The sequence below is a fragment of the Galeopterus variegatus genome, unplaced genomic scaffold, assembly GCF_000696425.1.
Source record: "Galeopterus variegatus unplaced genomic scaffold, G_variegatus-3.0.2 Scaffold11272, whole genome shotgun sequence".
NCBI lineage: Eukaryota > Metazoa > Chordata > Mammalia > Dermoptera > Cynocephalidae > Galeopterus > Galeopterus variegatus.
This window is the reverse complement of record NW_007737383.1, coordinates 9051-21428: the sequence shown is the minus strand read 5'-3', so window position 1 is coordinate 21428 and position 12378 is coordinate 9051. Positions and strand designations below refer to the sequence as shown.

The 12378-nt window shown below is 36.5% G+C and overlaps 1 protein-coding gene across 1 annotated transcript in view; it reads left to right on the top strand.

Annotated features, from left to right (window-relative positions):
- The window catches only part of LOC103610524 (serine/threonine-protein kinase Nek1-like), a gene marked incomplete at both ends in the record, with an annotated part of 36651 nt that extends 29524 nt beyond the window's left edge, over positions 1 to 7127 (top strand). Inside the window, one exon of the mRNA XM_008594676.1 lies at positions 7025 to 7127. Coding sequence (XP_008592898.1) covers positions 7025 to 7127 — 103 coding nt within the window. The remainder of the gene's footprint in view (positions 1 to 7024) is intronic.
- Between the last annotated feature and the right edge of the window lie 5251 nt (positions 7128 to 12378).

Sequence of the window (12378 nt, the reverse complement as noted above, 5' to 3'; positions counted from 1 at the left end):
AAAATAATTTATTTATTGAATCAAAATTGATTATACATATTTTGGGGGTTAAACATTGAGATATGTTGATTATATCAGTATTATTAGCATATATATTGTTACAAATCATAATTATTCTTTATGTCCCTTGTCCAACCTCTCCCTTTTCCCCCATTTCCTCCCCCTCCACCCTCTAATTGCCTAGATTTCTTTTCTCCTTCTGAAAGAATAATGGTTACTCTGTTAACTTGTTGCCTAGATGATCTGTCCAATGCTGAAAAATGTGATCAGGTCTCATAGAGCAGATGCTTCTTCTGTCACTCTGAAATGGGTTTTGTGGAAAGAGACATCCTCTTCTTTTCTTTGTCTCTGCTGGTGACTCTTCTTATGTGAATGCACTCCAGTGGTTGGCGGAGCATTTGCGTGGTGGCTGTGGCGCTAGCTGCTTTTGCAGCAGCCATGGGTTATTGTGGTGACTGTGGTGGGCCACCCACGTGGGGGTGCTGTTTTTGGCATGCTCCTTGGCACTGGCAGTATGCCTGGTTGTGGGGTATGTTTGGTCCCCTTCTCCTTGCCTTGGGTCCCCTGGCAGGCCCCTAGGTGCTGGCATGTTGGGCCTGGTTGTGGGAGAGAGATCCAGTCCCCTTATCCATGCCCCAGGTCCCCAGGTGGGCTCCGAGGTGCTGGCATGTTGTGCCTGGCTGTGGGAGAGAGGTCCAGTCCCCTTTTCCATGCCTCAGGTCCCCGGGTGGGCCCTGAAGCACTGGCTCAGTGTGCCTGGTTGTGGGAGAGAGGTCCAGTCCCCTTCTCCATGCCTCAGGTCTCCATGCAGGCCCTGAGGCACTGGTGCAGTGTGCCTGGTTGTGGGAGAGAGGTCCAGTACCTAACTCCATACCCCAGGTCCCTGGGTGAGCCCCAAGGCGCTGGCTCAGTGTGCCCGGTTGTGGGAGAGAGGTCCAGTCCCCTTCTTCATGCCCTGGCTCCCCGGGTGGGCTCTGAGGTGCTGGCATGTTGTGCGTGGTTGTGGGGGGTGGTCCGGTCCCCGACTCTATACCCTGGGTCCCTGGGTGGGCCCCAAGGCGCAGGCTCAGTGTGCCTGGTTGTGGGAGGGTGGTCTGGTCCCTGACTCCATACCCTGGGTCCCTGGGTGGGCCCAAAGGTGCAGGCTCAGTGGGCTTGGTTGTGGGAGGGTGGTCTGGTCCCCTTCTCCATGTCCCGGGACAGTGGGTGGGCCCCAGGGTACTGGCTTGGTGTGCCTGGTTGTGGGAGAGAGGTCCAGTCCCCTTCTCCATGCCTCAGGTCCCTGGGTGGGCCCTGAAGCACTGGCGCATTGTGCCTGGTTGTGGGAGAGAGGTCCAGTCCCCTTCTCCATGCCTCAGGTCCCTGGGTGGGCCCTGAAGCACTGGCGCATTGTGCCTGGTTGTGGGAGAGAGGTCCAGTCCCCTTCTCCATGCCTCAGGTCCCTGGGTGGGCCCTGAAGCACTGGCGCATTGTGCCTGGTTGTGGGAGAGAGGACCATTCTGTTTTCAAAGGGTTTTTAATGTCTGTATAAGATTGCAACATCTGAATGTACCATGATTTATCTAATAAATCCCCTTGTATAACAAGTTGTTTGTAATTTTTCACTTTTTTGAACATTTTTCTACCACATTTTAGTCTTTATTTCTCATCATTTCTGTAGAATAGACTCTTAGAAGGACAATTATTGGATTAAAGGACTCGGTCAATTAGGTTTGTGAGGAAGGTTCTAGAAAGAAATATTGCTAACTTTCTTTTCAGAAAAGCTTTGCCAATTACCCAATCTAACAGTGTATGATAGTTCCCATTTTATTGCCCCCTGGCCAGTAATTTTAACTTTTTAACAGCTACAGAAGATTTTTTTAAAATATAAAGTTTAAATCAATGTGGCGCAGTAGATAAGGTTTTTACTATATTCTCTCCTGTTTACACAACAAGATAATGACAAATTAGATGTCCATAGGAATAGTGAATAGTGATGATGAAGATGACAATAATAATAGTAAAATGTAGCACCTGATATTTAATTGGGCACTTGTGCCAGGACTTGCTCTAAGTAACTTACATATACAGTCTATCCTCATTATTCTTTGATTCTGTGTGTGAATTTGCCTACTAGTTAAAATTTATTTGTAACCCCAAAATCAATACTTGCAGTACTTTTATAGTTATTCATGGACATGCTCGGAGCAGCAAAAAGTTTTAGGCACCCAATGTACAGGTTCGTAGCTGAGGTTTAATTTTAAAAGGTGATACTTTACCATCTTGTTTCAGCTCTCATACTCTAAACAAATGCCCTTTTCATGATCTATTTAGTACCACATTTAAAAAATTTTCGTGCATTTTGTTCGATCATTTCATTGTTTAAATTGATCCCCAGCCATAAAGCTGAAGTGCTGTCCTATGTTTCTAAGTGCAAGGAGGCTGTGATATGCTTTAGGGTGAAGATATGTGTGTTAGATAAGCTTCATTCAGGCATTAAATATAGTTCTGTTGGCTGTAAGTTCAATGTTAACTAATCAGCAATATATGTTAAGTAAGGTTTCTTTAAACAGGAACACACATAAGACAAGGTTATATATTAATCAGTTGACTAAAATGATGTAACAAGAGCCTCGTAGGAATCTGTTCCTGTATTTCCCCTAGGAGCAGTAGTTCAGTAATCAATAATTCAGTATTTGTGGTGACTATATAACACAATACTGAAAATAATGATGATTGACTGTATTAGTAACTCATTTAATCATCACCAATGCTATGAGGCAGGTATTATTGTTTATGCTGTTTTACAGATTAAGAAATTGAGATGCTATGTGTGATTAATTTGTTGAAGGTCACATAACTATTTATTAGTGAAACCAGGTGTTGAACTGAACAGTTTGGTTCCTAAGCTCACTCACTATATTGACCATATTGACTCTACTAAGGGTTGAAGCATTTTATTAAAGAAGCTGGGAATTTAGCCACCGTTAAAGAAAGCATGCTTAAAGGAGCAAACTTGAAAGAAGTGGGTGGATTGTTATGTAGAAAGAGGATTTAGACTTCCCTGTATTTTCACAAGGTAGAATTACTGTCATTAAGAGAAGTAGAGAAACAGATTTCAGTCTAGTACGAAGGCTGTTCAAGGGGTGGACCATCGTGGGATTTAATAATATCTTCAAACTGGAAGTATTAAACAGAGGTTTAAATGAAAATGTGTCAGTGATATTTAGATGGGAACATGGGAATACTTTATTCAATGAAAAGTTGGACTAGTTAATACCCAAAGTCTCTTCCAATCTGGGTATTGTGGTTCTTTCACAGTTTTCAATGGCCGTTGGCATTATAGAACACTTTCTCTACACTGTTATAATTTCTGTTCTTATTGTAATTTGTATGTCATTGTCATTCCTGGTCAGTTCTTTTCCCTGACTGAAACTGAATTAGCAAACTGAAATCTGTAGTTGTATAGGACTTTCAAATTCTTTTTTCCTCATATTTTGGATCACCCTTATTTGCCTGTTCCTTCTCTGTGGTATTGTTTAATTTTCCCCTTCCTCTTTTTCTTTTTTTTCCCTCTAAGTATTATAGACTTTATTTATATAGCAGTTTTAGATCTATGGAAAAATTGATCAGAAAGTACAGATAGTTCCCATACCACCTGTACTTCCTTTCTTATCAGTAACTCTGGCCAGTCTGACTTTGCTTATATTTATGTCTTAATAATACCTCTTCTGTTAGCTTTTTAATATTAGGACCTCAAGCCATGTAAAACCACTTTATAATAAATTATTGAGTGCCACTTAACATTTATGTTTTTACAGTGCTTTTACTTTTCTAAGACTTTTCTCTGTGTTGCTTCATTCAATTTGGGGAATGCTGATGGCAATTCCATTTGATCAGATAGACATTATGCCTGTTAAACAGAAGAGGAAGCATAATGATTATACACCTCTACATCATTTTTTATTCTTATTAACTCTATACTACCCCAACTCTTCTACCTTAAGACATATTGACTTATTTTTATTTCTCAGATTATCTCTGTTACCTAGAGTACTGCCTATTTTATGTTGTTTTTACCTTTTAAAATATTGCATTTTATTTTTCAAAAATTTTAAATTTCTCTTATCAGTAAAGAATCTGGGCTGGCTGGTCAACTCAGTTGGTTAGAGCTTGGTGTTATAACACCAAGGTCAAGGGTTTGGATCCCTATACTGGCCAGCTTTCAAAAAAAAAAAAAAGAAGAATCTGAGCTGTGGATATGAGGTATGAAGTTCCCACCCACATCTTGCATGTATTCATGCATTTACAATAAGAAAAGGAAAGAAAATAACTTATTCATTTTTTTTTCCTTGTCAGGTAGGAAAAAGGAAGTGTGTGTTAGAATAATTACTTCTCAGCAAAAAAACACCATAGTTCTGTTATCTCATTGTTTGATATCCCTTATTCTCTTATATAACACTTTTTAACCCATTTTAATATCTTTGTTTTTTACTATTCAAATCCTAATTTCTTCCTTTATACACTTTTTAACCCATTTTAATATCTTTGTTTTTTACTATTCAAATCCTAATTTCTTCCTTTATATTCTTGTTTTATATAGTGTTTATATTATCATCCTTTTATTATTAATCAGGTCAATGTTTTACTGATTTTAAGTGGTATCATTTTGGAACTCAAAAGATATAGTCTAATTTTTAAGAACAGAGCATGCTTATATGAATTCTTAATAGTGTTTAATGAAGAGAATGACTGTTAAGAAGTAAATTGACTATTTCCTTTTTATGCCTATGAACCTTTACATATGTGTATTTTGTGCTGAAAGTTTAGCACAGTTTTACTACTTTGTAGAGGAATAAGAATATGAGTTAGGGGTTTTTCTTTTTGGCGTATATAAAGTAGTAAACAGTAATACATATGAAAAATAAAACACTTAGTGTATAGGTTTTTAAGTATTATAAGGAGTCATAGGCTCAATTAAACTAATTTTGCCCTTCATTCTATTAATATGGTATATTACTTTGATTGATTTTCATGTGTTGAAGCAGGCTTGCCTTCCTGAAACTCTGTTTTACTCATGTTTATGTCTTTTCACAGATATAGTATAGCAAATAGTTGGCAATTAATAAATATTTGTTTAATAAATGAGAGGAAAAAGGAATAGTGTTAAACAAAATCACTATAGGATTTAAGTTTCTGTTCAAAAGCAGCCAGTAATGTAAACTTGCGTATTTAAACCAGCTTAGGAAGTGACTATTCAGTAAAGCAAAACTTACAAATTATATAAATACATAGAGCAGATAGTACTATGTATACATAAATGGTATGAAAGTCTGTAAATTAAAGCTGTTATACTTATGATCAGGTTCTTAGTAAAATAATTCTGTGCAACTGCTGTATTAACCTGTGCCAGCTGAAGTTTTAGACTGACGAACACTGCACACAGACAGGATGGGGAGGAAAACATGTTTTACTTCTATGTAAAGGTTAGGGAAGGAAGTTGATGCAGTCAGGAGATACAGCGGAAAGATCAGCTATTTTATCTAATTGCAGATGGTGGTGTAGGCTTCCAGGACCTCCAAAAGTTACCAGTAGTCATACAGTTTCAGATGACATGTCTGATCATCACACCTGAACTTCTATCTGCTCTCTTTAGGCCAGCCTTATAAAATGGAGATCAGGATACATCCTTACCTGGATATATGCAGGAGATCTGTTTCATTCAGACCAAATGTACCTTATTAATCTCTGAGTTATACAGTGCTATATGACCACTAGAGGACAGCACATGTACACTACAGAATCATGAACAAATTTCTTATTCGTTATTCTCAACTCACTCAAGCTAACATCACTTGGGTGAAGTGCATTTCTAAATTTAGTGATGTGAAACTAAGATTTAGCCACCCAGACATATCTGAGATTCATAGTAATAGGCCCTTAAACCAGCTGTAGAAATGACCTAATCTATTTTTTGTATGTTTCAGCTAGTAGTTGTTGCCAAAAAAGATAAATTTAGAAATGCTTTTTTGGGGTATGAAAATCAGAAGTGTTTAAATCTTACCGGAAAGACAGAAAAGGCATTATTTCATGTATTTTTCAAAACATAGCTTAGTTATGGTCCCAGAGAAAAGCTGTAGGAAGTTTGTATGCCTTACTAGCCAAAATTTGTATTGAAGTACAGCCAATAGCTTGCTCATTTTTCTTTCTCACCTCCAAAATTAACCACAGTTGATGCTGTGCTGAGTTTTCTGATTACTGGGACTGGGTTTTATTTATTTTTGTGGCTCTTATACTTAGCATGGTAACTGGCACAATATATAGTAGATGTTAAATATATAGTAAATTTATATATAAACACATAATATATAGTAAATATCTTTAAATGATATTTTTAATTTGTAGTCTAAGCTCAACATATTTACATTCTGTCATAATTTTCAGAGAAAGACATAGAAGTAAAATTGGTAGAGATTAAAACAAATAATAGTGCTTTTAATTTTTTTCTCTAACCTATCCATTTTACTTTTTAATAGTTGCGATATTCAGGGAATTTAGATATAGCTTTTTACTACATTTTTGAAAACTCACACTTAAGTAAACTTTTCATTCTTTTTGTTTATTTTTGAAATTGCTACTAACCTGCTTTCATTTGACTTTAATACTGGTTAAAGAATATTTCTGTTATATTTGATTCAGAGTTCTGAAATAAACTTGGAAACTATTGAGATTCTTCTGTAATTAAGTATAGTGTAAAATAGTTGTATGGCTATAAGTAGAATACATTAAATAAATGTAAAAGAAACCTTCTTATCAAGATTTGGAGTAGTATTATAGATTTTACTTCTATTTAAAATAGTAAATAATGTGACTTAGGTACTAGATACCAATATATATGTAGTGATTTCTTCATTACAGAGAAAGTATGTCATTTCAACCTTTCTTCATATTCTACAATGAAAAAAATTATTTAGAATAAGTATAATTTTTAACTCTGGAGTATTTAATGTTCAGAATTGCTGACTTTGCAATTTGTCCAAATTAGGCAAAAAGGGCAGCTAGCTGTAGAAAGAGCTAAACAAGTGGAAGAGTTCCTACAGCGAAAACGCGAAGCTATGCAGAATAAAGCTCGAGGCGAAGGACATATGGTATGATTTTTTTCTTTTTTTCTTTTTTTGAGATTTTAAACATATTAGTTTTCAAAGTGAAGGACTTGAATAAGGTAAGTATAAATAAAAAGATTTATAGTCTAGTAAACTATGCATAGTAATAAGAAATAAAGATACTCAAAAGCCATTAGCAGAGTATAAAGTTGTGACATATTAACCTGTGTATTAAAGTTGTGTTATATTTATAGTTGTGCTATAAAGTTGTACTTATTTAACCTGTCATATGCTATATCTTTTATACCCAAGGGAGAAATTCTATTGTTACTTTGGTTAATTGGGAGTAAGTTCATAGCTGTATCCTTCCTTTAAAAAGAATAGAAATGGGTATAGCAACCCAGATATTCATATTAAAGAAATTCTTACATTGCTGTTTTGTTTTGTTTTGTTTTTCCCCATATGCTTTTGTTTTAAATACTTTTTTTTTTTTTTAAAGATGGCCGGTAAGGGGATCTTAACCCTTGGCTTGGTGTTGTCAGCACCACGCTCAGCCAGTGAGCAAACTGGCCATCCCTATATGGGATCCGAACCGGGGCCTTGGTGTTATCAGCACCACACTCTCCCGAGTGAGCCACGGGCCGGCCCTGGTTTTAAATACTTTTAAGTAGCAAAGAATTTTACAAGAAAAGTGGGAAATTAATATTTGGTTAAAAATATGTGTGACTATGCATTTGCTCAAAAGGAAATTAGAAACAAAATTATTTTAAAGCCATCACTAATGCCAATTAACTAAATTAAGTCATGTATCTAAGTAAATATTAAGCTTTTAGATAATCATTTCAGTAGTTAAAACTCTTAATAATTTTGACTTGTAGAGGTACACAAATGCTTCGTCCACAGAACAACTGGTGATTGTTTCTGTCTGCTCAGCAGCCCATGAAGCATCACACTCACATAGGAAATAGGTCACTTAGTAATAAATTTTTATTAGATTTACTGCATGTCTAGTATAAGTTTATAAGTGGTATCTTTGTGAGTTCATTAATGTAATTATCCAATATAAGATATTTTTTCTTTGAAATAGTATTATAAAAAGTTAGTTGGATTTTTTTTAATGGTTACTCTTTATATTTTTAATACACATACTTTAATTTGTTTTTCTAATATCTGGAATTAATCAGTATTTGCATCCCTCCTCTTAAGAGTAGAAGAGAACCTCCTGCCATTTCTCTTCCCAGTATCTCTCATGTTGATAGCATCTACAATTTTGGTTACAGATTTTTATTTAAAATATTTTAAAACAATCATTAAACTTATTCAGATTTACAAATTTCTTTCCTCAACATTGTTCCTCACATCCTGCCATTCTCCCCTCAGTTTATCTTTCTTCATACTGGAGACTCTCCTCTGGTATTTCTTTTGGAGAGAAGATTTGTTGGGAAATGCCCTTATTTTGTCCTCATGTTTGAATGATAATTTGTAGTGGTGGTCTGTGGTGAATTTGATAAGCATTTGTACTCCTATGTTTGAAATTCTTTTTCCATAGCACTTTGAAGATTCTGCTTTATTGTCTTTTTTTTTTTTTTTTTTTTTTTAAAGATGACCGGTAAGGGGATCTTAACTCTTAACTTGGTGTTGTCAGCACCACGCTCACCCAGTGAGTGAACCGGCCATCCCTATATGGGATCCGAACCCATGGCCTTGGTGTTATCAGCACCGCAGTCTCCCGAGTGAGCCACGGGCCGGCCCTATTGTCTTCTTATGTTCATTGTTGCTAATGAGACATGTGATGTTCTGGATCATGTTCCTTTTTACAGAATTTTTTTCCTGTCTGATAGCTCTTGAGACTATTTTTCTATCCTTGATGTTCTGAAATTTCACTTCAATATTTCTCAATTCTTTTTGTCATTAACCTGTCTCATGTTGTCGCTCGATATTTTCAGTATGAGTATTTTTAGTTCCAGGAACATTCTCAATTATCATTTCTTCAAGTATTCCTTCTCCTTTTTCTCCTCAAGAGAACTCCTGTTAGACTGGTAAATTGGAAACTCTTCATCTGATGTTCTTTTTTCTGTACTTTTTTTTCATCCTTTTTATCCTTTTCTCCCTTTTTACTATGTTTTGAAAAGTTTCCTAGGTAATGTTGCAGCTTACTAATACATTTATTAGTTTTGACTATTCTGCTCTTTAGCCCATCTAATGAGTTTCTTTTTTTTTTTTGTCCTTTTTGAGACCGGCCGCACTGCGCTCAGCCAGTGAGCACTGTGAGAGCACCAGTCATCCCTATATAGGATCCGAACCCGCGGCCGGAGCGCTGCTGCACTCCCAGCGCCGCACTCTCCCGAGTGCGCCACAGGCTCAGCCCTAATGAGTTTCTTTTTACTTCAAAAATTTGTGTTCTTATGTCCATGAATTCTAATTAGTTTTTCCCCAGAACTCTTTGCTTGTGTTCTCATTTCCTGATAATGTAATAGTTGTTATGAAGTCTTGTTCTTAGTGTGCTGTTGGCTATGTTACCTTTGTTTCTTCAGTTTTAAAATATGTTAGCTATTTCATAGTGCTGGCGCTCTTCAAATGTTCACTGTGTTCTTGATAGTGTGGTCATGTTTGGGAGTGTCAATTTCACTGTTCATTGTCTTTGTTTGAGTAGTCCCAGGAGAAGACGGGAGTATGCCACTGCCATGATCTATCCTCTGCATAGTTTTCAGTGACAGTAGAGGATGGGTGGGGCATATTAATATTGTGCCAGTGCAAATATCTTGACAGCTTATTTTCTTTCTGGGCTTAGGAGACTCCCATTCTTCCTAGTTATCACCAATCACCAAAGCTTGGTCCTTTCACTCTAAGCTCTCTCTTACCACTCCGGTCTCAAGGTAACTGACACTGTACTTTGGCTTGTGGAGAAGGGCAGTGTACTGGAGGTAACTCTAACTATAATCACTTTTGTCTGCTATTCGACCTTCTCATGCTTAGCTTTCAATATGTCTTTGAGCATGCTTCAAGTTGCTCTCTCTTTCTGTGGTAGTACTCTCTCTGACATGCTTTTGCTTATGCAATTTTCACACTTTCAACTGATTTTGTGTACTTTCCTTATCTCTGGCTTCCTTTTAGTCTTGTTTTGTTTGTTTTTGAATGCTGCTATGAGTCCACTTAAAACAGCAACTTTTCTATTCTAAGATTTTGTAGGAAAGGAAGCAGTAGTTTTCACTCTGCCATCTAGCAATCAGAAATTAGTATATTTCATTATATTGCTGTATTCTCATATATTTTAAAAACATGCTTTAGAGATAAACAGTGCATTTTAAGAATGATTTTTATACGACTTTCCAAGATTCATTCAGTTTAACCGTATAGAAATTCTTTGTTCCCTAGATGACTTAAATGTATACATAAAATTTTGCCTTAGAAAGATGTGGCTAAAAGTGAAGAATTTGTATTTTTCAGTATATTTGGGTATGTGCCTCATATATTACTTATTTTATTGATTCACTAATTTAGCAAGGCAGTTGTTAAGCATTTTGGGAGTAGAAGGGATATAAAGTTTAATCACACATAGTTTGTCTTTAGAGTACTTTATAATCTAATGTTGGGCAAGAATATATATACTAGTAATGTGAGGCAGAGAGTAGGAGTGAGGGCTGAGGTTAACTGTTTAACCTCAGGATAAGTAGCCTCAGATTTTAATATCTAAATTAAACTTTCTGAAACTTTTTAATGATGACACAGAGGTACTATTTAAAACTGTCTGTCTCTATTAGTTTTCTATTTCTGTGTAACAAGTTGCCATAAATTTAGTGGCTTAAAGCAACGCAAATTTATTCCTCAAACTATCTGTGGGTTAAGAATCTGGCATGCATTAGCTGGATCCTCTAACCGTCTTCTCATAAGGCTGAAATCAAGGTGTCAGCCGGCTATGCCATCTTCTGGAGGCTCAACTAGAACAATGTCTTCTTCCTCGCTCCCTCAGGGTGTTGGCAGAATTCACTTCCTTGCTGCTGTAGGATTGAGGTCTCCATTGTCTGACTAGCTTTTGGCCTGGGGCTACTCTCAACTCCAAGAGGGTGCTCTCAGGCCCTTGACATGTGGACTTCTCCATCTCAGCAATAGAGAACCTCCCGTGCATGAAATCCCACTCAGTCTTGAAACTGCTGACTGCCCTTTCTGCAACGAGCTAAAGAAAACTGTTTTTAAAGGGCTTATGTGATTAGGTCAGGCCTTTCATATAATCTCTCTGTTTTAACACCAGTCATCCCATTTAACATAAAGTACATCATATTCACAGTCATGGGGATTAAGTGGGGCTTATAAACCTGATGGAAGGGATAGGGATGGCAAGAAATCTTGGAGATTTTAGAATTTTTCCAAGTATACTACCTTTATTTATAATTTTAGAGATCACATCTGGGGTCAGTAGGTTAGACTAGGTGGAGGAGCTACTTTTTTTTTTTAACGTACTTTATTTTTTAGAGCAGTTTTAGGTTGACAGCAAAACTGAGTGGAATTTATAATTTTAGAGATCACATCTGGGGTCAGTAGGTTAGACTAGGTGGAGGAGCTACTTTTTTTTTTAACGTACTTTATTTTTTAGAGCAGTTTTAGGTTGACAGCAAAACTGAGTGGAAAGTACAGAGATTTCTCATGTATCCCCTTCCCCTACTCATGCATGGCCTCCTTCATTATTAACATCCTCCACCAGAGTGGTACATTTGTTCCATTTGATAAACCTACATTGACATATCTTTATCACCCAAAGTCCATAGTTTCCATTAGGGCTTGCTTTGGGTATTGTACATTCTATGGGTTTGAACAAATATATAATGGCATGTATTCACCATTATAGTGTCATACAGAATAGTTTCCCTGTCATAAGAGGAGCTTCTTTTAAGTGCTGTCTTTAGCAACATGCTTCATATTAGAACATACTACCAATGTTTCTAGACAAAACTTTTTCTCATTGGTTTTTAAGATACAGTTTAAATATAATAAAATTCACCAGTGTTAAGTATATATCTTGATGAGTATTGACAAATGTGTATAGTCATGTAGCCACTACCATAATCACGATACAGAACTATTTCATCACCCCCTAAAAGCTTCCTTGTGTCCCTTTGAAGTCAATCACCTCTCTACCCCCACCAAGCAGTAGGCAACCACTGATCTGCTTCTTGTCACTATAGTTTTGTCCTGTCTAGAATTTCATATAAAATCATGAATCATATATAGTTTTTTTTGTGTGTTTTTTTTTAATGTTCTCAAGAAATATTTATTGAAAGAATAAATAGTAGAACAGCAA